The sequence below is a fragment of the Hippopotamus amphibius genome, chromosome 3 (genome assembly GCF_030028045.1).
Source record: "Hippopotamus amphibius kiboko isolate mHipAmp2 chromosome 3, mHipAmp2.hap2, whole genome shotgun sequence".
NCBI classification, from domain to species: domain Eukaryota; kingdom Metazoa; phylum Chordata; class Mammalia; order Artiodactyla; family Hippopotamidae; genus Hippopotamus; species Hippopotamus amphibius.
Window position 1 is genome coordinate 127,204,697 of NC_080188.1, and position 23,825 is coordinate 127,228,521.

Genomic DNA, 23,825 nt, shown 5'->3' on the forward strand with positions numbered 1-23,825 from the left:
GGGCAGGCCCCCAGAGGTCCCTGGAGACAGGGGAGTGCCAGCGTGCTGCCTCAAGATCTCCCAGGCAGGATAATTTTTCAGCTTGACAAGGCAGCATTAGTGTGGAATACAACCAGATCCCCCGCCTCTCCCTCATCCTCTCAGACCCCAATACCTGGCCCCCAGTGGCTTCCCTGTGCCCTGTATCACTGTGACCTTCCCTCCCATCCCGAGGGCACGTTCCGTTCCTACCCCAGCTTGAAGACATGCTTGCGCTTTCGGTAATCAAAGGCAACGCTGCCCTGGGCCCTGGCCAGGCTGACAGGCACTTCCCCGTGGTACGGCACCCCTGCGCTGGCTGCCTTCGCATCCTTGTAAAAGCCAAGGCTCCCACGCCGCAGGACACAGTACACATTCTGCCATGACCTGGGAGGGACACGGTGCAGGTGATGAGGAGACGCAGGTGACTGACTGGCCTCTGAGGGGCCAGTCACCCAGGGAACAGCTTGGTTGTCTGAGGACTCCCAGCTCCACTCTTGTCATTACGCCCATTGTCTCTATACCCTCCCTGCCCTCATGTGAGGCCCCACTAGCCCCACCTGGTTGAGTCCAAACTCCACCCCCCACCCCCATCTAGGAAGAGGTTCTTGGCAAGCGTCTCCAGTAGGCAGGAGCCAGAGAGGCCACAGGCACCGCGGGGCCAGACCCAGCACCTGTTGGCGGCCTTCTTGCCAAAGGCCTCCATCTCCTGTTTTCGGCACAGCATCCCCTCCATCTGTTCCTGGGCAGAGAGCTCTGGGCCACGCGAGGGCAAGGTAGCAACCCGGGCTGACTCGGATGACCTGCTCTGGGGCATTATAGGAGGGGTCGGGCCCCGTGTCCGGGTCTGCTTCTCTCCCCGTGGCCCGTTGGCCTCATCCCCAGCACCAGACCCCTGTGAAGAAAATGGTGTCTGTTTCAAAAGATAATATGGGAGGGACTTCCCCAGTGGTCCAGTGGTTAAGATTCCACATTCCCAATGCAGGGGGTCCGGGCTCGATCCCTGGTCAGGGAACTAGATCCCACATGCATGCCGCAACTAAGAGCCCACATGCCTCAACTGAGAGATCCCACATGCAGCAACTAAAGATCCTGCGTGCTGCAACTAAGACCCAGTGCAGCCAAAAGCAAACAAACCAAAAAACACAAAAAAACCAAAAGGGAGACGTTTAACCTGAAGGCTGTGAAGCTTGAAGCCCAAGAGCTGGTCTTTCCGCCCCCATGTTTCCTTTGCGTCTCTGCCCTCTTCTCACCCCAGTGTCCCCACCACCCAGCTCACACCCCCTTTTCGTCCTATATCTCCCAGTGAGCAACACCCACACCTCCAGGAAAAACTCACAGGCCCTTCTGGGAAGCTGCCCTGCTCAAGTCTCTGTTGTTCCATCAGGGGCTACAAGGACAAGACGCTGTAAGCAGATGTGCAAGGGGAGGGGCTAAGATTCTGATGGGGACGCTCGGGGCAGCAGGAGTCACCTGTGAGGCTTCCGCATCTGTGTAGATGCCGTTCACACTGGCTGGCTGTGAGGATGCTGGCAGGCGGGGCTGGGCTCTGGAATGGCAGAGGTGACAGAGAACGCGAAGTCTTTGGGTTGCTCTGGCTCAGCCTCCTCTTCCTCCCCCATGTGTCCCAGCTCTCACCCGTCCCAAGTAGCATCAGGAGCTGTCTGGCTGTCCACCAGGTCCCCTTCAGGCAGACTGGCTGTGGGCTCTGGGGCAGGGGGCTGTTTCCTCCTTTCCTCTTCCTCCCTCTTTCTTTTCCTCTCCTTCTCCTGCTCTTCCAGCTGTCAAAAACTTCCTGAGGTCAGATATAGAAGGTCTAGGGCACTGGGGAAAGCTGAAATGTCTCAGCTCTAGTCTGATGAAACAGGGGAGGGAGAATATAATTGCAGAAAAAGGTGGAGAGTGGGAGCCATAGGGAAGATGCTGTCTCTTAGTGCCCCCAGGGAAATGGATGGCTCCCAAAGCTGAGGTGACAGCAGGGCACTCGTGGCTCACAGCTGGGAGATGCTGGGCCAACGGGAAGGGAAGAAATGTCTTCTTCTAGCAGGAGAGTGCACAAGGCCTGGGACGGTGGAATGGGGCCGGTACTCCTGGGGTCCTGTAGCCCTCACCGCCGTGAGCTTCTCTAGGGCGCTGAAACGCTCCTCCCAGGCCACTGCGGACTTCTGGAAGGCCTCGTGCCGCTTGATGAGGCTCTCGACTTCATCGACTGTGCAACCCAGCTCAGCACTTCGCACCAACGGCTCCTGGCTGCACAGCCAGGCCTCCGCCATACCTGCGTCTCTCCCAAACACGAGCACCTCCAGAACTGCAGGGATTGGGGGTCGCAGGGAGATGGCAAATCAGAGTAGGCAACGGCAGGGTGTTACAGCCACAGCAGCTTCAAGCACAGGGACACAGAGCCAGCTCCTGGCCCAGAGCAGGAGCTTCGGGCAGAGCCGGGCAGTGCCAAGGGTGGGGACCTTGAATTCCATGCCCAGGATTCCTGCCTGGTCTCACCTGCTCTGGAAACTACAGGGTCCAAGACCCCCAGCTGCTTCCCGCCGCCCCCCAGGGCCTGGAGCCCTCAGTCAGTTTCCTGCAGCGGCTCACCAAGCTGCAGCCAGTCCATCTTCTCCTGCCACTTGTCAGCTGTCTCTTGGCGCCGTGCCTGAAGCTGAGACAGCTTCTCTGAGATCTGGGGGCGGGGGTGGGGGGGCAGAGATGCGAGTTAGCACCCAGCGGGGCCTTTCCAGGGTCCCCGGGGGTCTCACATGCGGGAACTACTGATTTCTTATTTCAAGAGGCAGACAGTTCTTGGGGAAAGATGGGAAGATAAAATGGGGAAATCCCCGAACGGCACTGAGGGGAAGGTGAAAGGTTTCTGCAAAGAAAGAATGAGAGGATGCAGGAGGACTCAGAGGAGAAACCGGCATTCAGGCCCCCCCGTGATGGTGACTGGCTGTGCCCAGGCCTCGCCCACCTCCTCAGCCGCGTAGTGGCTCCTGGCGAGCAGCCCCTGCCCCATGTCGATGCAAGAGGAGAAGCGGTCAGCCCTGGCCTCTATCTCTGCCTTGATGCCTTGGTGGTTCTTGATGACCAGGTCTGCAGAGGACACATCCCTGGGGGCACAGAGACCACATCACCCGCTGCCCACAACCCTATCCCAGCCACCAGCCCATAACCCCTGGAGGCCGCCAGGCTCTGTGGGCCTCACCGGGGCCGCTCCTGGGCGTCCATCTGCAGGTTCACCCCGTCCATCCACAGCATCAGCTCCCGGACAGCCTTGAAGAAGCGGAACTTGTCTGTGGTGTCCAGCAGCAGCTGGCGGCGGGCAGCAGAGCTTCCCTGAAGCTGCGCCCAGGCCTCGGCCACGGCCTGCATGTGGCGGCCAATCTCCTCGGCCTTGTCGCCGGCATAGGCCTTCTGGAGCCGGTGGCCGTCATCCTGCACCTGCTGGACCTGCCGGGGCCCAGTTCAAAGTCAGGCAGAGTTGGGAGACTCTGAGGGGCTGCAGCCTCCCTCGGTCCTGGCCTCTGTTCTCCACCTCCTGCCCATTTTACCTACTGAAGAAGCAGGAGGAGAAGTGGGGGTGGGGCTGGGAAAGATGAGGACTGGTGCCCAGAGTAGGCCCTGTCATACTCTGCCTTGTTGGGTCTTACCAGGGGGCCTGGGCTTAGCCTGCGGGGTCGACCCTTTAAAAGGGTCACTAGCTGATTTAGCTTTCAGAAGCCTGTCCAGCACATGGGGGACCTCAAAGATTGCTAGAGTGCGATCTTCAGCCTGAAGAAGGGACTTGGGTGGGCGGCCAACTGGGTGTAAATGGCTGGAGGAAGGATCTATGCTTATTTTGTGTGAGCCTAATACCTGAGTGGGACCAACAGGTGGATTTTAGTACCAAATGAAGGATCTTCTACCCACCGGGACCATTTGAAAATGTCAGGGGCCTTCAAAGAGCTTCGTCATCACAGGCATGGACATGGTGGCTGCATGTCCCCTGGCCAGAGCTGGTCTCCTGGAACCATTCTAACCTCATCCCTATGTGGCCCTACAGAGGATGCGATCCCCTCAGCCTCCCCAGGTTCCCCATGGAGTCTCCTCTAAGCCATCCCCCCCCACCCCAACCCCCCTGCCCATGCTCAAGTCAGACCTGGGCGCTGAGGGCCTGGATGTCGTGCTCAAAGGCACAGTGCCGGCGCTGCAGGGCTTCAGCAGCATTGAGGTCCCGGCCGGTCCCGTCGGGAAGCTGCTGCTGCTTTTGCTGCACCCGCGCCAAGGCTTGGCGTGCCCCGTGCAGGAAGCGCTGCAGCTCGTGTGCAGCTGCCAGCACCTGACCCCGCGTGTCCAGGAGCTCGAGCAGGTCAGCCCAGGCCTCATTGAGACTGTCCTTCCACTCGGCCACTGTGGCGCGGGCGGCGTGGCCCCCAGCGATGAGCCCGTTGGCCAAGGCGTTGGCGCTATCCACGCGCTCCTGGCCGATGGTGCTTGTGTCCCGGGAGAACTCTCGGAACTTGTCCCGCAGCATCTGGCGGAGGAAGCAGTTGCACAGATAACGCTGGGACACTGGAGGATGCGGTCCCTGCCTCATGGGGCAAGTCCTTTCACCCCAGACTCAGAACCCACTTCTCTCTCTGGGCCACCTGGGCCAAAATAGGTTTCCTCAGCAGGGCCAAGTTAGGAAGCAGTGGTTCCCACTGACCCTGGATTTGACGGACGCCCCCAGCCTCCAGCCCCCAGCAAAGGGCTGCTTGGAACTTTAGTCTTCAGACAAGGATACCCTAACTATGTTTGGTTTTTTTGTTTTTGGCTGAGCCACATGGCTTACAGGAGGATGTTAGTTCTGTGACCAGGGATCGAATCTGTGCCCCCTGTAGTGGAAGCACAGAGTCCTAACCACTGGACCACCAGGGAATTCCTTGGGATTCCATGGTCCATATTTCTGCATCAGTGAGGGTCCAACCCCCAAACTGTGGAGAGAAATCTCAAGTCCCCCCTGTACTGGTGAGGCCTGTTGGAAGTGGTCGGTCATTTCCTTTCTGCCCACGTCTATGTGCAACCGCAAGTCCTCCTTTCTGCGTGATTCTTCAAATTAAATATCTCAGAACCCTGAGGACAGCGTCTGCACGACCTGGTCTCGTACCCCTGCCCCTCGGCGCTCCGCCCAGGACAAGGTCCTAGTCTCCCAGTGGGTCCTCCACTCTTCCCGGAGCCCACCGGCGGCCGCCGGCCTCCCCGCACTCACCGTCACGTGCTCGTAGTCCTGGCCCAGCTCATGCGAGGCTGCCACCACCTCGCGCTCCTGGATCCACTGCTCCAGGTCGTCCAGCTCCCGGCGGAGCTGGCACAGCCGCAGGTGCTCGTGCAGGCGCTCCCGCCGCTCTCCTGCCAGCTCCTTCAGGCTGGCGTACAGCTTGTCCACCTGGGCTTGGCGGATGGAGATCCGCGTGCTGCGGCGGAAGGGAGGATACACTGCTCTGACCCCTGGCCTATCCCATGGAGTCCTGCCCCCCACCTCCTTGCCAAGTTCCTGCTTCTCCAGCTTTCTAGATGGTTCTGCACACAGGCAGTTTGGAAGGTTCTGCCATCTCTGGGCCTTCCTGGAACTGGCTCTCCTCGCCCCCAGGGACTGCCCGCCTGCTGCCTGCTGTGCTCACTTCTCTGGGTGCTCGCGGTCAATCATGTCTTGGCTGCTGGCCGCCAGCTGGTGGATGGTCTGGGCGTAGTCGGCCAGGGCTTGTTCCAATACCTGATGCTTCTTCACCTCTGCCTGGGCGCTCAGCTCGTCCTGCGGGAGGGGACAGTGGCAGCAGGGAGTAGGGGTCAGGGGAGGAAAGCCGCAGCCGGAGCTCTGGGCCGGTTCTCACCTTGGCTTTCTCCTGGCCCATCATATGTAACTCCTGCTCGCCCATCCAGGCCTCTGCCTCCGCGGCGTCGCGGTAGAACTGCTGGGCCCTCAGGGCCTCCTCCAGTCGCTTCCCTCGAAGCTCCAGCTCGTGGCCCAGGCGCTTCCACATCTCCTGTAGCTCAGCCAGCTCCGGGCCTGCAGCTGCTGCGCCCAGAGCACGCTGCCTCTCTGTTAGGTCCGCGATCCGCGGCTCGTGGCCCTGGATCTCCTTCTGCAGGGTCTGTCCGTACAGACAGGAGAGAAGACGCTGGAAGTCTTGCTAAGGGACCCCCCTTCCCACATTCCCCTCTTACATCTACTTGACAGGAAGTCCCCCTTCACACCCTTGCTCCTCGTCCTTCCTGAGTCCTCTCGCTTTCCCTCTTTTCTGGCCCAAGGATGTGACGATGACGCCCTTTCAGTCCACATGATCTCCTACCAGGGGAACCCACCCTTCCAAGGGGAGGAAAGGCGAAGCACTTAAGTCTAGGTTTACACCCAGCATCCAGGGGGAGCTGGAGAAACTCCAGGTCTTAAGAAAACAAACTTTCAAGTCTGGAGATGCTCTTGGGACCCTTTCTTTTGCCTGTAGCCTCTGCCTCACCTGGTTTTTCTTCATGAGGAGCTGGACACTGGGCAGGTCCTTGCCGTGTTCCATGGAGCTAGCCATGGGGAGCCGCTCGGTCACCCACAACTGAATGAGAAAGAGGGAGTCAGCGGAGGTCCGGGGGGCAAGGTAAGAGCTAGGGGTTGGATAGCAGGGACTCCTGGGGGAAGGTTTTCTAGGGCTCTGGTTCTGGGATCAAGGGGCCTAGAGTGCATCCCCATGTGTCCCTAGAGGGTTGATTCTCAATGGCAAAGGGAAGAGAAAGCAGAGCACTGCTGGCAGCCCCCCAGCATTGGGAAGGAGACTAGAGAGGCAAAGGCAGGGAGACTCTACCCCCACCCCAGATCCCGAAGACTCACGATCTCATCCTCCACGTCCCGGTGGAACTGGTGCTGCTCGCGAGAGGCCTGCAGGCGCCGGCAACGCTCCTTCATGGGCTGGCACAGGGCCCTGAACTTCTGCTCCACAGCCCTCGAGGTCCTCTCCACCTCCCCTGCGCCCTGGTCTTCCTGGGCCAGTGCTTTCGCCTGTGCCTGGATTGCCTCCACCTCCTTCTCCCGCACAGCCATCTCCCTCTCCAGCATCTGCCCACCGGACGAGGAAGGAGATGTTATCACCCTGCCTCCATCTCCAGACTCAGCCGAGACACTGGTCCATATGAGCCAATCATGAAACTTTATCCCTGGGCTCACCCCAGGGAGAGTATCTCTTCATGCCCTTCATCAGTGGATCTCAAATTTTAATATGTATAAGAATTTCAGGGGGGGGGCATGATAGCTGTGCTATTTATTAATTTATTGTCTCTCAGTCCCTAATCCATCCCAGTTCCAAGTCCATCTTTGCCCATTTTAAGTTGCTGGAACTGGACCCTGTAAACTTGTCTCCTTTGCCAGCTGGTGTAATGCTAGGCCTTGTCAGTAGAGGGCGCTGGAGGGACACAGCAATGCATGGGGGTGGGGGGTAGGGGGAGTGGGAGAGTAGCGGGGGTGGGGTGGGGGGGCTTCTATTCATAGTTCCCGTGTGCTTTTCTTCTTGCTCCTACAGCACAAGTGCCCATGGTACGTAGGAGACCTGGTGGCACCCCAATGGCAACTTCCTTATGGCCAGCTTGGCCTGCCAGCTTCAAAGCTACTCTGGTCTCTGATACCCCAACAAATTTCTACACCATCCAGAGGGCCTCTGCCTTCTCCAGCTAGGTCTGAAATGCAGCCTTGGGGTAGGGGGAGGGCATATCATTCCTTCCTGGGGAACCCCTCCTTGGTCCTAGAGGCAGTAGCTGCTCCCTACATTTTCTATTCCTGCATTCTTTTTAAATAAATAAATAAATAAATAAATTTATTTATTTATTTATTTATTTATTTATGGCTGCACTGGGCCTTCATTGCTGCGTGCGGGCTTTATCTAGCTGCTGCGAGCAGGAGCTACTCTTCATAGCACTGCACGGGCTTCTCTCTTGTTGCGGAGCACGGGCTCTAGGTGCGTGGGCTTTAGTAGTTGTGGCTCATGGGCTCAATAATGGTAGCTTGTGGGCTCTAGAGCACAGGCTCAGTAGTTGTGGTGCATGCGCTTAGTTGTTCCAAGGCATGTGGGATCTTCCTGGACCAGGGCTTGAACCCGTGTCCCCTGAATTGGCAGGCAGATTCTTAACCACTGTGCCACCAGGGAAGTCTGTATTCCTGTATTCTTTAGAGCAGCAGTCAGCAAACCCAGCCTCCTGCCCATTGTAAATAAAGTTTTATTGGCACACAGCCACACCATTCTTTTATGCATTGACTAAGGCTGATTTTACTCTACAAGGACAGTTGAAAAGTTGTGACAGAGACTGTTTGACCCTCAAATCTCAAAATACTATTTGGCCCTTTATGGAAAAGTTTTCTGACCCCTGCTTTGAAGTCCTCTTTACCCCACTGGTAGGTAATCACCTTTTATCAATTGATAGTTCTTTTCACTAAAGTTTCCTTGTTCAAATTAGAGTGTGGTTTCTGTCTCCTGACTTTACTCCGACTGACACACACTCCTAGAGATTCTGACCCAGGTGGCCTGTGGAAATCGCTTTGAGAAATACCAGTAAAGATGCCTGCGAGGCCTGAGGATGGCCTCATGAATCTCGAGAGCTACTGACGCCCATCTCCTTTTTTTCTGCTGTTCTCCCTCCCCACCAAAGGCCCGCTGCATACCTGCTGCTTCTTGAGTAGGATGTTGACACTGGTGAGGTCCTTGCCGTAGTCGTCCGAGTGCAGCTGGGCCTGCAGGCTCTCCAGCCAGCTCTCCAGGGCGGAGCAGCTCTGGGCAAAGAGCTCAGCTCGGTTGGCATCGAAGAGGCTGCGGGCTTTGGCCTGGGTGGTGGTCTCTAGCTCGTCCCAGCGCCTGTGCAGGTCCTCCAGCTTCTCCCACACCAGAGCTTTCAGCTCTGGCTTCTCCAGAGCCAGCTCCCGTCCTTCCTGGGTGCGGGACGAGGAAGGGGTCAGTGTCAGAGTTAGACACCACTGAACACAAGCTGATAGCAGAACAGGGACCTAAAGGGCTGCAGAGACCTGAAGTCAGGGCAATCCTACCGAGTTCTCCGGTGTTCTCCAAGCTTCCTAAGCTTCCCAACCCTCACTGCTGAGCAAACCCTACTCCTTCCTCAAGGTCCAGTCAAACCTCGTCTCGGTTAAGAGGCCACTGCGCTCTCTCCTTACTCTGAGTTCCCAGGTGCTTGTGGTTTCCAGTGTCATACTGCACGCAGTCTTGTGTTATTGGCCATCATTTTGTGTTTCTCTGCTCATTACCTCTCACCTGACCTATGCCAAGTGAGTCTCACCTGGTTTCCCCACTCCCAGCCTTCCTGCTTGAGGACTTCAGTTTCTGAGGCTGTGAGGGCAGCAACAGGCAGAGCATTGGTGGATGAACACTGGGCGTCCTTGCTTTGGCTGGGATAACTCTGATGCGTGTTCCACAGCATCTCCCAGGGTGTCCCATGAGGACTGAGTGCCAGGTGCCCACTGGGGTACCTGGCATGGTAGTGGACCCTTCACTGACCACCTTCCCTTCTCCGCCTCCCCTCCCCACACCCTGCTGGCACTTCTGTGATCACCTCCTGTGGAAGTGGCCTGCGCCGGAAGCCTTGCTGCTAAAGCAGCAGTCCCCAACCTTTTTGGCACGAGGGACTGGTTTCATGGAAGACAGTTTTTCCATGGACGGGGGTGTGGGGATGGTTCAGGCGGTAATGAGAGCAGTGGGGGGGCGGCAGATGAAGCTTCACTTGCTCACCCGCCGCTCATCTCCTGCTGTGCAGCCCGGTTCCTAACAGGCCAGGGACCAGCACCGGTCCACGGCCCAGGGGTTGGGAACCCCTGTTCTAAGGGAACACAAACCAAGACACTGCCTTTGGGCCGTTTCACCCATGCTGCCAGGATGAAGAGCAGTGCTGGGAAATTTACAAACCTTCAGCACAATCCACTCTGACGCACAGTCCTTATGTGGTGATCAGGGCTTTTCATGACCTGGCCTGGCAGGCTTTTCCCACCTTTCCTTCCACGGTCCCTTCACGCATTCTGTGCTCCTGCCAGACGCACTTAGCCCCTTCTTTCATACAGGTGCCCCACTTCCACACCCCTGGTTTCCGGTTTCTCTACCAAGAAACATCTTTCCCCCAACACCTCTACCTGTCCAGATTATTTTTTTTTAATTTTTAAATTTTTATTTTTTGGCCACACTTCGTGGCATGCAGAATCTTAGTTCCCCGACCAGGGATTGAACCCACACCCCCTGCAGTAGAAGTGCAGAGTCTTAACCACTGGACCATCAGGGAATTCCGGGCCTGTCCCAACTCTACTCGTCCTTCATGGACCGCCCCACAGGCCCCTGCTTCTAGGATTCCCACGTCTCCTCCCTCCTCAGTGCCCAGGCTTTTTTGGGCTCTCTCATTACATTTGTTATAGTCTATTTTGGATGGACTTTAGCTGTTTGTGTCCCCGTCTCGTATCCTGGCTCCAGTGTCGTTCCTCAAGGGTGGAGCCTGCAATGCAATCACCTTTGTTCCCCACTCAATGCCTAATACAAGGCCCTGCACAGAGTAGCACTGAGTAAATATTTGCTGAACAAATGGAGAAATTGGATCCACACTGGTCTCTCCCTCTTCCCAACCGTCATGCCCTTGAGAGAAGGAAAGGGTCTTTTTATATACCTTGCAGCACCTAGCAGAGTGCTGAGCACACAGAATGTTGTCCAGGAATACTTGCTGAGGAGAAACTAAGTTTTACCTGTGCTTAGCTCTTGAGGAAGCCCCGGGTGGGAGACCAAATACCAGGAAAGCAAGGCTCAAAATCGAGGCTGGCAAACTGTGGCCCGAGGGCCAAACTGGGCCTACCACTTTTTTTTTTTTTTTTTTTGGCCAGGGACCACCACTTGTTTTTATAAAAAAAGTTTTATTGGAACTCAGCTACACTCATTCGTTTATGTATGCATACCTGCATATCTGCAGCTGCTTTGACAGAGGTGAGTAGTCACAGCAGATACTGTGTGGCCCGCAAAGCCTAAGATATTTTCCGCCTGGCCCTTTATAGAAGTTTGCTGACCCCCCTGAAGAGTGTCCTTCAAGATACCGTGCAGACCCAAAACTGCGGTCTGTCCCCCTACTTATTTGTCCCTTCTCAAAGTTCTGGAGTCACTGTTCCATAAACCTAAGACATCTGTTCCCCAGACCATGACTTTCCACCTTGGAGGTCTGGCACCAAGGGCTCTGTGATCTCTAAGCCAGATCCTGAAGCCAGGACCCTCCCTGCACTGCAGCTGGGACGCTGATGGGAGGAGGCCCCAAAGGCTCCCTTCTTGCTGCTGCCATCCCATCGCTCACCTTGTCCACCTTGTCCAACCAGTCCTTGTTGGCGGCCAGCTCAGCCATGAATGCCTGGTGCTTCTGCCACTTGGTGTGCAGGTTACGGGCCTCATCATAGGACACGTCCTGGGCTGTCAGCATCTTCTCGTCAATCCAGAGTTTCAGCTGGACCAGGCATGGTGCAGGGATGGAGAAGGGCAGAGGACATTTCAGAGGGAGGGAAGCAGGAGGCAGGAAGCAGGTGAGGGTGTGTTGGGGGAGGTGGTGGGCGGGGGGAGAAGCCAGGCAGGGGTTCACGTGCTCAGGTGACACTGCAGTGGACTGACTCTAGGCTCAAAGAGCAAGGGCGCTGCGGGAAAGGGGTGGCCAGGGAGTGTCAGAGGCGACATGGGGGACGGAGAGCCTCACCTCGTGACAATCTTGTAGGAAATGCTGCTGCTCTCGGTTGTCCCGAAGACGGCCCAAAAGCTGTTGCACTGCTTCTTGATTCTTCCTGTGTCTGTAATGACAGGCTGTTGTGAAGCCCTTGAACTTGCTATGAAAGGGTTATGACCCTCTAACTAACCTAGAAGCCCTCAGTCCTCCTCTTCTGGGGACAATACCTTCTGGGAGCGCCACAAGACAACCCAGGAACCCTGAGGTCCAGTGTGCAGCTACCCTAGGAGACTTCAGGGAGGCGGAACTTCCCTGCCCATGGCTTAGCCCCCTCCAACCACTTGGTTCTTCCTCCTCTACTTTTTTTTTTTTTAATAAATTTATTTATTTATTGGCTGTGTTGGATCTTCGTTGCTGTGCATGGCTTTCTCTAGTTGCGGCGAGCGGGGGCTACTCTTCGTTGTGGTGCGCGGGCTCCTTATTGCCGTGGCTTCTCTTGTTGCAGAGCACGGGCTCTAGGTGCGTGGGCTTCAGTAGTTGCAGTACATGGGTTCAATCGCTGTGGCTCATGGGCTCTAAAGCACAGGCTCAACAGTTGTGGCACACGGGCTTAGTTGCTCTGCAGCATGTAGGATCTTCCTAGACCAGGGATTGAACCCGTGTCCCCTGCATTGGCAGGCAGATTCTTAACCACTGAACCACCAGGGAAGCCCTCCTCATCTACTTTTGTCAGCTCCCCACCCCCATCTGTCGGTCTGAGTGCCATGTTCATCCTGTTTTCACTTGGTTCCCTTTAGGGCCCTTTGTCTGCCCCCGTCCTCATCTTACCTCCTCTCTACGGAGTCTGCCTTCTCTTGGATCTTCTCAGCGTGGATGTTGCCCTCAGACACCAGCTGGCGCCCAGCCTCCAGGAGTCCGCGGATGCGCTCGCCGTTGGCATCCATGGTGCTCATGAAGTCTTCCAGTTTTTTTATGGCTGCATCCGCAGCCTGGAGAGTCCCCGGCATCTCCGTGTGAGACAAAACATATTCCTGTGGGAGGGGAGATGTCGAGCTCACTTCTCAGCCTCTCAGAAGGAACCTACTGAAGGGCCCATCTGAGACACGGAAGCCAACCAGGGAGGGGCAGGCAGGCTCTGGCTGTGAAGACAGAGGGATGGCGCCTGATTGAGTGGGAGTCTCAGAAAGTTAGAAGGGAGCTGGGCTGGATGGCCTTTGAGCCTCCAAATCCTGTTGCATCCTGTTTATAGCTGCTGATTGCATTTCCTTAATAGTTACATGATAAGCCAGGTTTTCTATTTCTTCTGAAGTCAGTTTTGGTAAGTTATATTTACATCTTTTTTTTTCACTCCCATTTTTTTTTCCTTTTTTATTGGGCTGCGCCAGGTCTTAGTTGCATCACATTGGATCATTGTTGCCACGTGAGGGATCTTCTTTGTGGCGTAGGGGATCTTTAGTTGTGGCATGTGGGATCTTTTTTTTCTTTTTTCTTTTTTTTTAAGTTGCAGCATGCAGGCTCTTAGTTGCGGCATGCAGGATCTAGTTCCCTGACCAGGGATCAAACCCGGGCCACCTGCATTGGGAACACGGGGTCTTAACCGCTGGACCACCAGGGAAGTCCCTCACTTTCATTCTTCTTGACATGTTCTCCCTGCCCATCCTGTTCCCTCACCTATGCCACCTGCTGCATTTACCTCCCCATCCACTCACTGCTCCTTCGCATTCCCCTGGTCCCTATTTCCCGCTTCCTCCCAGTTGGGACTTTGCCCCCCAGACTCTTACCTGGCTGCTGAGCACGCCCTCGGCCTGGCGAGCATCCCGCAGGAACCCCTGGAAGCCGTGGGCCTGGGCCAGGCGGCCTTGCCGGCTCTCCCACATGCGGCCCAGCTCCTCCCAACCGGTTCCCAGCGCTTCGAGTCGCTGCCGCAGGAAGAGGCACTGGGGGTCGGCCTGGTCCCGGGTCACCTCCTCACCCACGGCCCGCAGCTGGCTGTATTCGCTCTGGGCCCGCTCCACCTCTCCCCGCAGGGCTGCATGTTGCGCCAGGAGGGCCTCTGCCTCAGGCAGGGTGGCCGGCCCTTCTTCAGAGGCCACAGAGGTCTGCGTGCGGCTGAGCCAGGCCTGGAAGTCATCCAAACTGCGCAGGAAGTCCTGCAGCCGCCGCGCCTCACCCAGCGACTCCTCTCGCCGCCGCATGGTGGCCCTGAGGTCCTCCCAGCCGGCTTGCACCTCTCCAAGCCGGGTGTTGATGGCAGGGGCTTGGGCGGGGTGGCCGGCAGCCAGGGCATGTGCCTCTCGGGTCAGTTCGCCCACCCGGGCGGCAATGGCCTCCAGGTCCCGCTCGGTGCCGGCCAGCTTACGCTGCAGCGCCAGCACCCCGGCCAGGTCATTGCCCAGGCCCTGGGTGGACTCGATGACCTTGGTCTTTTCTCTCATCCAGGCCTGGGTCTCCGTGCACTCTAAGTGGTAGTTCTGGATGCTCAGGGCTGATGTCAGAGCCGCCTTCTTGCCGTCTGCCAGGGACCGAAACTGCTGCCACCTGAGTGCAGAGGGAATGTCTGGAGGTGCTCGGCTTCCCCGCCCTGTCCAGGTGTATCTAAAGCATCTCCCTGCTTCTCTCTCCCTTGGTATATCCTACCACCTGCTTCTGCTGTTCACAGAGGCTGCTCCCCACTCATCTTCCCTAGACTCCTTGTCTGCTCTCTGTCCAGGCACCAGCCTCTTCAGAAGACATTTATCCTGCTTCCATCTCTTTTATCACCACCCCCTCCAATATATTCCAGATGGCTTTCCCTCCTCATTTTTAGCCTCCCTCCCATGCCCTACAGAACTCTCTTCCAGCTGCTGCCTTGTCTGCTGCATCCTTTCTCACCCCACCTGTGGTTGAGCTGCTTCTGGGTGTTGACAATGCTGTCCTTCCCCGGGGGGTTGGCCTTCAGCAACTGCTCTGCGATGTCATTCACGGCAGTAATTCGCGCTGCAAGGGCGTTCATTTCGGGCTCTAGGGTCTCGAACCTGATGGGGTGGAAGAGCTGGGCGTGAGCGGCAGGAGGCAGCGGTGGGCTGGTCCACCTCCCCTAGATGCCCATGAGAACTCCTCTCCAACAACATGAGGCTTACTGATAGGAGCCTCTGCACCTCTTCCCTACAAGGTTCACAGCATCTGTGGGTCAAGGCGGAGCCCCCGAATCCCCCCAAACAAGTAGAAAAACTGTCATCTCTAGAGTTGCTCAAAAACATGGTGAAAATGAAAGGTCAGAACAAGCTGCACAACAAGTCAAACTAACCTCTGGCACAGGGCCTCACCCCTGAGCAGAACCGCCCTTATTCCTCCCGGGACTTACCCCAGAGCTGCCCACCTGGCTCCCACCTTTCTAATATGTCTTAAAAAATGAACTGATAACCCCCAAAATTTAAGTGATAAAGATGTGAAGCATAACTTCCCCCAGGAATATGTCATATTCTCATAGAGCAGAGACTGCAAATGGGCCGGATAGTAAACATTTTATGTTTTATGAGCCATTTGGTCTTTATCACAAGTATTCAGCTCTGCTGTTTTAGTGCAAGAGCAGACACAGGGATGACATGCAAATGAATGGGCATGGCTATGTTCCAATAAAGCTTTATTTACAAAAACAGGCAGGGGCTGGATTTGGCATAGTGGTTGTAGTTTCCTGACTCCTGTCATGGGATATATTGAAAACAACAGCAAAACATCTTTAAGTACATTTTTAAACCCACCAGGAAATTTGACTATAGATTGAGTAGTAGATGATACCAAGGAATTGCTGATTTTATGTGATAATGGTATTGTGTGTGGTTCTATGAGAAAAACAGCCTTTCTAGATTATTTTAAGATTCCTTATTCTGTAAATAAAGCTATTGGGTTGGCCAAAAAGTTGGCTCGGGTTTTTACTGTAAGACATGTGGAAAAACCCAATACTTCATGAGAGGTTAATCAATGTCTCTGTCTAAAAGGTTTATAACTTCAAAGCCTTAGCTATTTTAAGTCTGCACATACAATTATAAAATAATTTACTCATTGCAAATTTCTACATTCCTGGAGAATATGGAGGTGACATGCTAATATTGAGGATTTACTTTTGAAAAGGAAAATTAATCAAATAGAGCAAGACATTGATTACTGAATCTCGGTGATGGGCATATAGGAGTTTGTCGCATAAATGTTTCTATTTCTGAGTACATTTAACATTTTTCATAGAAACAAAAAGACAGCTTGTAAGACTCAAAGGGATGGGGCTTCCCTGATGGCGCAGTAGTTAAGAATCCACCTGCCAATACAGGGGACACAGGTTTGAGCCCTGGTCTGGGAAGATCCCACATGCTGTGGAGCAAATAAGCCCATGTGCCACAACTACTGAGCCCACGTGCGACAACTACCGAAGCCTGTGCGCCCAGAGCCCATGCTCCGCAACAAGAGAAGCCACTGCAATGAGAAGCCTCTGCACCGCAACGAAGAATAGCCCCTGCTCTCCACAACTAGAGAAAGCCCACTTGCAGCAACGAAGACCCAATGCAACCAAAAATAAAATAAATAAATTTATAATAATAATAAAAAAAAGACTCAAACAGATGTATGTAGCAAGAGCAGGCAGTTTATGGTGGGACCCACCACCCTATACAGTGGCCCCAAACTCACAAGGCCACTCGGGAGGGAGGGCCGTGCAGGGGGCCTACCTTTGCTGCACAACCTCCAGGTCCTCCAGGCGCTCAGGCAGGGCGAGCCCGTTGAGCCACTGCTCCTTCTCCTCCACCCAGAGCCCGCAGGCCCCGGCCTCGCTGAGCATGGTGTAGAGCGCCAGGGCCGCCTCCAGGGCGCGTGCACGCTCGCCCGCCCGGGCCCGCAGCTCCTCGTAGTGCCGCTCCAGGGTGGGCACCCGGCCTTGCACCTCGGGCGTGCGGCTCAGCGCGGGAGGCAGGGCCGCGGCCTGCTCCCTCAGGGCGTGCAGGGTGGGCCGGTGGCCTCGGATCTCCTCCTCCAGGGCCCGATGCTGCCGGGCCAGGGCCTGCGTGGAGAACTCGTCGTGTCCCAGCTCGGGGCTGGACACCAGGCGCAGCGCGTCCACCAGCCAGGCCTCCATGTCGTTGGCGTCCGCCTGGAACTGGTAGAGGCTGGCGGCCTGAGCCAGCCGCTGGGCGCGCTCCTCCGCCAGGGCCTCCAGCCGCTCCCACTGGGCTTGGAGCTCGGCGGCACGGGCGGCAGCCTGGCCCGCGCCGGGGTGGCCCTCGGCCACTAGCTGCTGGCCCTGCTCCAGGGTGAGCTTCAGGGGCCCCAGCCGGCCGCTCATCTCGCCTCGCAGGGCTGTGTGCTTGTTGAGCAGGCGGAGGACGCCGGTCAGGTCCCTCCCGGTGTCGGCCGAGGCCAGCAGGTGCTGCTGCTCCCGCACCCAGGCCTCGGTCTCGCCCACCTCCCACAGGAAGCGCCAGAGTCGCCGGGACTCCTCCAGCCGGGCCCGCCGAGCTGCTGCCAGCTCGCACAGCGACTCATAGCTCTGCTCCAGGGCGGCCACCCGCTCCGACACCAGCTGGGGGTCGCACGGTTTGTACTCTGGAAAAGTCACACCAGAGGCCAAGAGCTGTGGCCCAGCCCTCTGCTGCGGCCGCCTGTGCAGCCCCGCTTATAAACCTCTCCCCAGCCTACTCTCAGCTCTGTCACCCACCATCCACCCATCATCTTTCCTGTCCCCAGGTTTTTCCTCTTGCTGCTTCAGCTCTTAACGTCCTCCTTCCCAGCCCCTCCCTTTTCCAGTTCCTTCCCCCAGTTTTCACCTTTTCCTGGGTCGCAGAAGCGCAGCGCGGAGGCGCTGACAGCCCGCACCCTCTCAGCCTGCACGGCAATGTCGGCTTCCACCAGCTCGTGCAGCTGCAGCAGGTCCTCCACTCCAGCCAGGTGCTTGCCCAGGTCCTGGGACTGCAGCCGGCCCTGTGGGCCACGCGTGGCATGTCGATGCGCGTCTGAGAGCCGCCTGGTTCCCTCCCAGGCAGGCCTCTTGCCCCGCCACACACAAATGCTAACCTCACCCCGTCTTCCTGGATCAACGATACATCCTGACTTCTTTGGGCGGCTCCAGGTGTGGCACCCAGGTGAGCACACCTGCTCTCATCTGTCAGCCCTCACTCACACACAGAGAGACCCCTGAGTTCTGCCCTGGTACCCTGGCCTCTTTGTGCTCCACTCCCCTCCTGTGGAACAACTTTCTTAGTAAATCCTGCTCCTGGAATCTCAGCTCTGACTCATCTTCTCAGCCCCAGAATTATTTGCCTCCCTGCTGTGGTCATGGCTCAGTTCCCGGCACCCCAGCAATCGTCAGCATCTCTGCAGACCTATCCACATCCCCATCTCTGCCTACATCACCGCGACAGCCTCTGACTGGTCTCTCGGCTCCACTCTGGCTGCCCACAGACCTTCTTCAAATAGCAGTCAAAGTGACATTTTAAAAATGTAGAAATGCAGAAACATGTCTCCTCTGCTTTGCAAAACCTTCTAATCATTTTCAATGCTCCATGGTACTCTGAGTAAAATCCAAACTCCTTGACCAGGCCTGTAAGCCCTAAGCGAGCTGGCTGCTTCCTCCCTTACCTCACCCCCTGTCCCCTCCCTGTTCTTACGGTTGCCCCCCCTTCCCGCCCCCCCTGCCGGCCTTCCTTCTCATCCAGAACACGCCATGCGTGAGCAGGCCGAGGGCCTTTCTGTTCCTTAAGGCTGCCTGGAACATTCTTTCTTTATATCTCCCTGAGCTGGCTCCTTGGGACATCCTGCTCTCAGCTTAAATGGCATTTTTCAGAGAGGACTTCCTTGACCACTCCAGCACACAGCCTGTTTCCCTTTCCTCATTGGTTTCACGCCCACCTGCTATATTGTTTACTGATAGGCCCACAGGTTTTATCATCAGTTTCCTCCCACTGGAACGTGAGCCTCATGAGGACAGGGACCTGCTTGCTCTGGCCATCTGAATTGGGGACAGAGCCCTGAACTGGTACACACTCTGCAAAGGTTCAGCTGAGCAGACGAGCGAACGTGCCCATCGTGCCCCCAAGGTCCTGACCACCTCGACCCCGTCTCAGCATCCGCTGGTACCTTCATCTCTTCCATCCAGTCCATGAGGTAGAGCAGGTCCTGGAACACCTTCTGCAGCTCCAGGCTGAGGAGGAGCCGCTCCCGCCGGGCGGCCACCATCTGCCGCAGGAAGTCCCAGAGCCGTGCCACGTTGTGCTGCCGCGCGGCGATGCGCTTGATGTCATGGTAGCGCTCGGCGGCCAGCTCGGCGGCCACGGCGTCCACCGCCTGCACCCGGCCACTGTAGGCCACGATGTCCGTCTCGATGGCTTCGTGCTTCCGCACTGCTGCCTCCACGGCAGCCAGCTCCAGCCCAAAGTTGTCCTGGGGCAGGGCAGGGAGGGAGGTCTGGAAGTTGGGGACACCGCTCTGCTCACCTCCCCCCCCCCAAAGCACTTCTGCTGCAAGAAGCCAACCCCACGGGGCGGCTCTAAGCGTCCTGTCTATCCCACCCCATCCTGTCACCAACCCTTCTCCTGTCTAAGCCTCTGGGCCCCTGGCTCCTGGGCTCTTGGTCTGCTTGTCTGTGTGATGCAGTTCTTGTTTCTCTAGCTCCTCATCCACCACTCTTGCTCACTCTCCCACGTCTCCAGACCTGCCTGGACAGGCCAAGAGCCCCCCCGGGTCCTACCTGGGACACGAGGCGCTGGTTCTCGCTAAGCCAGGTCTCCCGCATGGCAGCCTTGCGGTCGAAGCGGGCGGCCAGCTGCTCCAGCTTCTCCTGGCGGATCAGCTCGGTGCGCAGGGCCAGCTCGCGCTCGTGTTCGGCTTTCTCCAGCCGCTCCCAGGCCTGCGAGGTGGAGACAGGGTCAGCACGAAAGGGCTCAGGGCTCAGAAAGTGAGGGCGGGAGGGGTTACCGGGACTGGGGGCGCAGGGTGGGTCCGGGGGAAGCTCGGTCTAGTGGGTCTGCGGAATGCAGTCAGACGTCTATGCAGGGAGGTATGAGGAACAGGGCGGATGAGTGCCGTGCAGCCCCATGAAAACCACGTCTGCTGTGGACAAAGATCGGAGGGGAATGGGAACAGTGGAAAATTTTTTGTGGTGGTGGGACTGTGGGTGAACCCTGTTCCTTTGGTAAATCTTGTGTTGTCTATGAAAAAAAGTGAAATAAAAGTAGGGCCAGTGAGCTGGGGACATGCTGAACAAGATGAGGGACGGGGGTATAATTTGCATGGAGAGACCAAGGGAGGAGGAGGCGGACGTGCAGGACTCGGGAGAGGACGTGGGAGTCATGTCTGCACCCGGGACGGGTCGGGGCAGCCGGGCTGAGGGTTCAAGCAGGGAGGGTAGGGGCTGGTGCTGAGGGTGGGTCGTCCGGGAGACCGAAGGGCGGCTTGGACCTTGTTGATGTCGGAGATGAGCCGGCCCTCGCGGGGCGTGTAGACCTTCTGGTTGTTGGCCCGCAGCTTGCTCTGGATGGTGAAGAGCAGTACTTCCAAGTTCCCTTTCTCCGTGAACCTGAGGCAGGAGGCCAAGCTGGGTCAGCGTCAAAGGCCATGAGAGGCCCCAGGGCTCCTTACATTTCAAAATGAAGTGTTCAGTGTTGCTTTCCTTCCCGTAAAAGCTCCTGAAAATGCTAGCAAACCATGTTTACAAAGAACCTAATTTTAAAACAACTGAAAACGGCACAGGCACGACCACGGTCACCCTTGGGCACGCGCGTACGGCAGTTTTGCTTCCCACAGATGGGATCGAATCATAACCGTGGCTAACATTTGTGGAGGACTCAGAGAGCCCAGACCCTGTTCTCAGGGCTTTGCCTGCATCAGTCCATTTAGTCCTTACTGTTATCTACATTCTTCCATTACCCCCATTTTGTAAATGTAAAAACCAAGGCACGCACAGGCCAAATAACTTGCCCAATGCTCACGACGGTAGGTGGCAGAGCCGGGATTTGAACTCGGGTACTTTGAACCTGGATGCTTAGCCCTTTGCCCTCTGCTGCCCACAAATAACTGTCTTCTAACTCATGTTTATGAACGTCTTTTCAGGTCAATAAACGCACTTCTTCAATATTATTTTCAGTGGCTGTCCCATGACTTATTTTTCTTTTACAAAGGTCACGTTTGTGAACATCCTTGAAGCTACATCTTTGTTCAATGCCCAGAAGAGGACTTTCTGGGTCCAAGGGCACATCTCAAATCATTCCCTGGAATGCACAGGAGGAGATGGTTTCTGGATTAATATTAGTTTTGGAGCTGAAACACATTAACTCCGAAAGAGCTCAAAAACGAAAACCACAGAAGTTTTAGCGTGTACTGTACAGAATTGCCTAATTTTAATTCCATACTTTGACAGTCAACTGCTAAAATACATAAATGACAAGAATCTGTGCAATGGGCAAGTGACCAGCCACACGCATGTACTGCCAGCGATGACCTGCCTTTCGGGTCCAGTGCCCCATCCTTAAGCTGGGATTGGGTTGCCAAGACATCCTGGCCGATCTCACCTGAGTGGATGGCACCGGCTCTACATACCACGGCATGATTTCTCGTCATGGATAATCATTACAAATGTTTACTTTGGAACTGCTTCTGGGGCTCTGAGCTGGGGGACATGAGCAGCCACTGCGTACATGTGCGGCCGGATTTCCCTCCCAAAAGGCCGCCCTCATTTAGGCCTCCTCCCGCGTGAGCACAGCTCGGGGCAGGCGAGCTGTGGCAGGGTGTGGCCCAGGGACACCTACTTGGGTGGCTTCTCCACAGTACGGTAGGAATTGAAGGACTGGAGCTGGTTCTGGACCCCACTCAGGGAGTTGGCTAGCTGCCGGTCATTCAGGGTCACGATCGTTTGCTCAATCCACTGTAGAAGCTCTGAGGCCAGGGACTCATACTTCTCCACCAGGCGCTCGGCCTCCATGGCGTGGTCTAGCACCTGCAAGACCATGATGTGGGCTCCCTGGCCCAGTCTTCCCCTGCTCCTGCTTTAGGGGGGTAGGACCCCTAGGCCAGGCCTCCTCTGGACTTTACACCTACCACCCCCGTGGTGGAGAGTACCTTGCCAATTCTTTTGCCTTCCACGGCCAGGGCCTTCATCTTGGAGAAGTAGTGGTAGTAGGTAGCCACGTAGGTAATAATTGATTTCTCATCTGGCTGGTCCACATTCACATCTGAGAAAAAGGACCACTCAGGTCAGGCCGAGATTAGAAACCTGCCTCCCAGAAGTACACCCACAACTTGAATCATGTACTCCAATCCCAGGGCCCTCCCAGCCCTCGTAGGCTGACATCTTTCCAGCTCCCTTCAGAGGAAAATGGCAAATAAGCCATTTGGACTAAAAAAGCATGAAACATGAAAAGCTAACCATATTTTTTTTCCTCCTGGAAACAAGCAGAGTATAAAACCAAGAAGCCCAAGAAGGCTTTTACCCAATGTTCCCAATGGAGACCAAAATTAGTTGTTTGGAGAAAGGGAGACAAGAAAAGTAACATCATTCCCCATTTGGGGATGGATCGTGGATGTATGGACTGGAAAGGTGTCCAAGAAGTCATCCAATTCAGGGGCAGCAAGACAGAGGGTATGAATGAAGCCTTGTGAACCCACATGTTCAGAGGGATGGGTCCAGGAAGCCCTGGAAGCAGGGACAGAGGGCGGTTCTCAGGGCCATCTTGGGGCACAGGCATGGCTATTTCTGACCTCAATCCCAATGTGGGCCCAGGAGGTAAGTGTCCTTCAAGCCACACTAACTTCTGCTACAAGGATACCAAGGCTAACTATGACTTGAAATCTCTGGGTTCTCTCTCTCTCTCTTTTTTAAAATAAGATTAGCATATTTTTATTGTATTACATTATATCCCATCTCCCAATTTAAAAAAAATATTCATTTATTTATTTTTGGCTGAGTCAGATCTTAGTTGCGGCACACAAGATCTTTCATTGCAGGCTCCAGAGCACCTGGGCTCTGTAGTTACAGCATATGGGTTCTTTAGTTGTGGCACGCGGGCTTAGCTGCCCCACAGCACATGGAATTTTAGTTCCCCAACCAGGACTGAAACTGTGTCTCCTGCACTGAAAGGTGGATTCTCAACCACTGGACCACCAGGAAGTGCCCCCTGGGTTCTCTTAATTAGGCCAGATTGTATCCTACCTACAGGGAAGACTATGAGAGCAGAAGTCCTCCTGACCACCTCTGACCACCCACAGGTGGGTGGGAGCCGTGGAAATCATCTCAGAAAGTTATGGGATACTAGGCTTTACTTAAATGTTTTTTATCATAGCTGTGTTTCTCAAATGCTCTCCAAGGAACCTTGTGTTTGGCCTGCTTCGATTGCTAGTTAGCTGATGTTTGTCATTCTGGACTAAGAAGGCAAGGGAAAGGGGGCTACAGGTGGGATGGAAAACAGGGAGAAACTAACTAAGTCCCAAATCTGCCCAGGGAGCTTCAGAAGGAGCATTTCCAGCAAGGAAGTCCCTTGGCCCTTCTGTCCTTTCCGTTTCTGGCTGCACTAAGGCTGCTCTCTGATTGCTCAGAGAGATGGCTGAGGAAACAGGCTCTGGAGGCAGGCTGCCTGAATTTGAATTTCAGCTCCACCAGCCGTATGACCTTGGGGAAGTCACTTAACCTTTATAAGCCCCCCGTCTTGTCTTCTCATAAACAGAACATAATGGTGATACTTATCTCAAAGGGGATGTTGTGAGGATTAAATGAATTCGAGTATGTCAAGTGCAGTGTCAGGTACAAAACAAGAGCCCACTGGCCACTCCCAGTCTCATCAGTGTTAGAGCAGAACCACAGAGGCTAATGAGTAGGGTTGGCTGACCATAAGGCCAGTGCTTGGTGAGACCTCAAGGTCATGAAACTTAATTTAGAACCCTAGAATTTTGGAATAAGAAGGTCCCTCAGAGACTACGTAGACCAGTCTTCTCATTTTAGAGATGAAGAAACTGAGCCACAGAGAGGTCAAGCACCTGGCTCTGTGTCACAGAGCTGCTCCGTGGAGGGGCTGGGATAGAGCCATACCTCAGGCTCTTTCTGCTGCAGGGTTGCCTTTCTTCTTAAATTGAGATATACTTTTCACGCCATAATATTCAACCGTTTAAAGTATACTATTCTGTGGTTGTTAGTA

The 23,825-nt window shown here is 55.5% G+C and overlaps 1 protein-coding gene and 1 non-coding gene across 6 annotated transcripts in view; both read right to left on the reverse strand.

Annotated features, from left to right (window-relative positions):
* SPTBN2 (spectrin beta, non-erythrocytic 2) overlaps nt 1-23,825 on the reverse strand; it is a 39,165-nt gene that overhangs the window by 1,473 nt on the left and 13,867 nt on the right. For all 5 annotated transcript variants that reach the window (XM_057725541.1, XM_057725538.1, XM_057725542.1 and 2 more), the window contains 28 exons: nt 21,757-21,869; nt 21,447-21,634; nt 20,101-20,218; nt 19,391-19,549; nt 18,781-19,083; nt 17,472-17,625; nt 16,380-17,250; nt 14,559-14,696; nt 13,464-14,220; nt 12,511-12,713; nt 11,716-11,806; nt 11,326-11,472; nt 8,666-8,929; nt 6,848-7,072; nt 6,486-6,575; nt 5,862-6,122; nt 5,652-5,782; nt 5,240-5,444; nt 4,148-4,522; nt 3,215-3,459; nt 2,981-3,119; nt 2,611-2,695; nt 2,130-2,326; nt 1,657-1,799; nt 1,492-1,567; nt 1,358-1,408; nt 693-913; nt 232-405 (listed from right to left, as the gene is read on the reverse strand). In XM_057725541.1, coding sequence (XP_057581524.1) covers nt 232-405; nt 693-913; nt 1,358-1,408; nt 1,492-1,567; nt 1,657-1,799; nt 2,130-2,326; nt 2,611-2,695; nt 2,981-3,119; nt 3,215-3,459; nt 4,148-4,522; nt 5,240-5,444; nt 5,652-5,782; nt 5,862-6,122; nt 6,486-6,575; nt 6,848-7,072; nt 8,666-8,929; nt 11,326-11,472; nt 11,716-11,806; nt 12,511-12,713; nt 13,464-14,220; nt 14,559-14,696; nt 16,380-17,250; nt 17,472-17,625; nt 18,781-19,083; nt 19,391-19,549; nt 20,101-20,218; nt 21,447-21,634; nt 21,757-21,869 — 6,124 coding nt within the window. The remainder of the gene's footprint in view (nt 1-231; nt 406-692; nt 914-1,357; nt 1,409-1,491; nt 1,568-1,656; nt 1,800-2,129; nt 2,327-2,610; nt 2,696-2,980; nt 3,120-3,214; nt 3,460-4,147; nt 4,523-5,239; nt 5,445-5,651; nt 5,783-5,861; nt 6,123-6,485; nt 6,576-6,847; nt 7,073-8,665; nt 8,930-11,325; nt 11,473-11,715; nt 11,807-12,510; nt 12,714-13,463; nt 14,221-14,558; nt 14,697-16,379; nt 17,251-17,471; nt 17,626-18,780; nt 19,084-19,390; nt 19,550-20,100; nt 20,219-21,446; nt 21,635-21,756; nt 21,870-23,825) is intronic.
* TRNAR-UCU (transfer RNA arginine (anticodon UCU)) lies at nt 10,209-10,281 on the reverse strand. Its single transcript has one exon. It is a non-coding gene; the product is annotated as a tRNA-Arg (tRNA).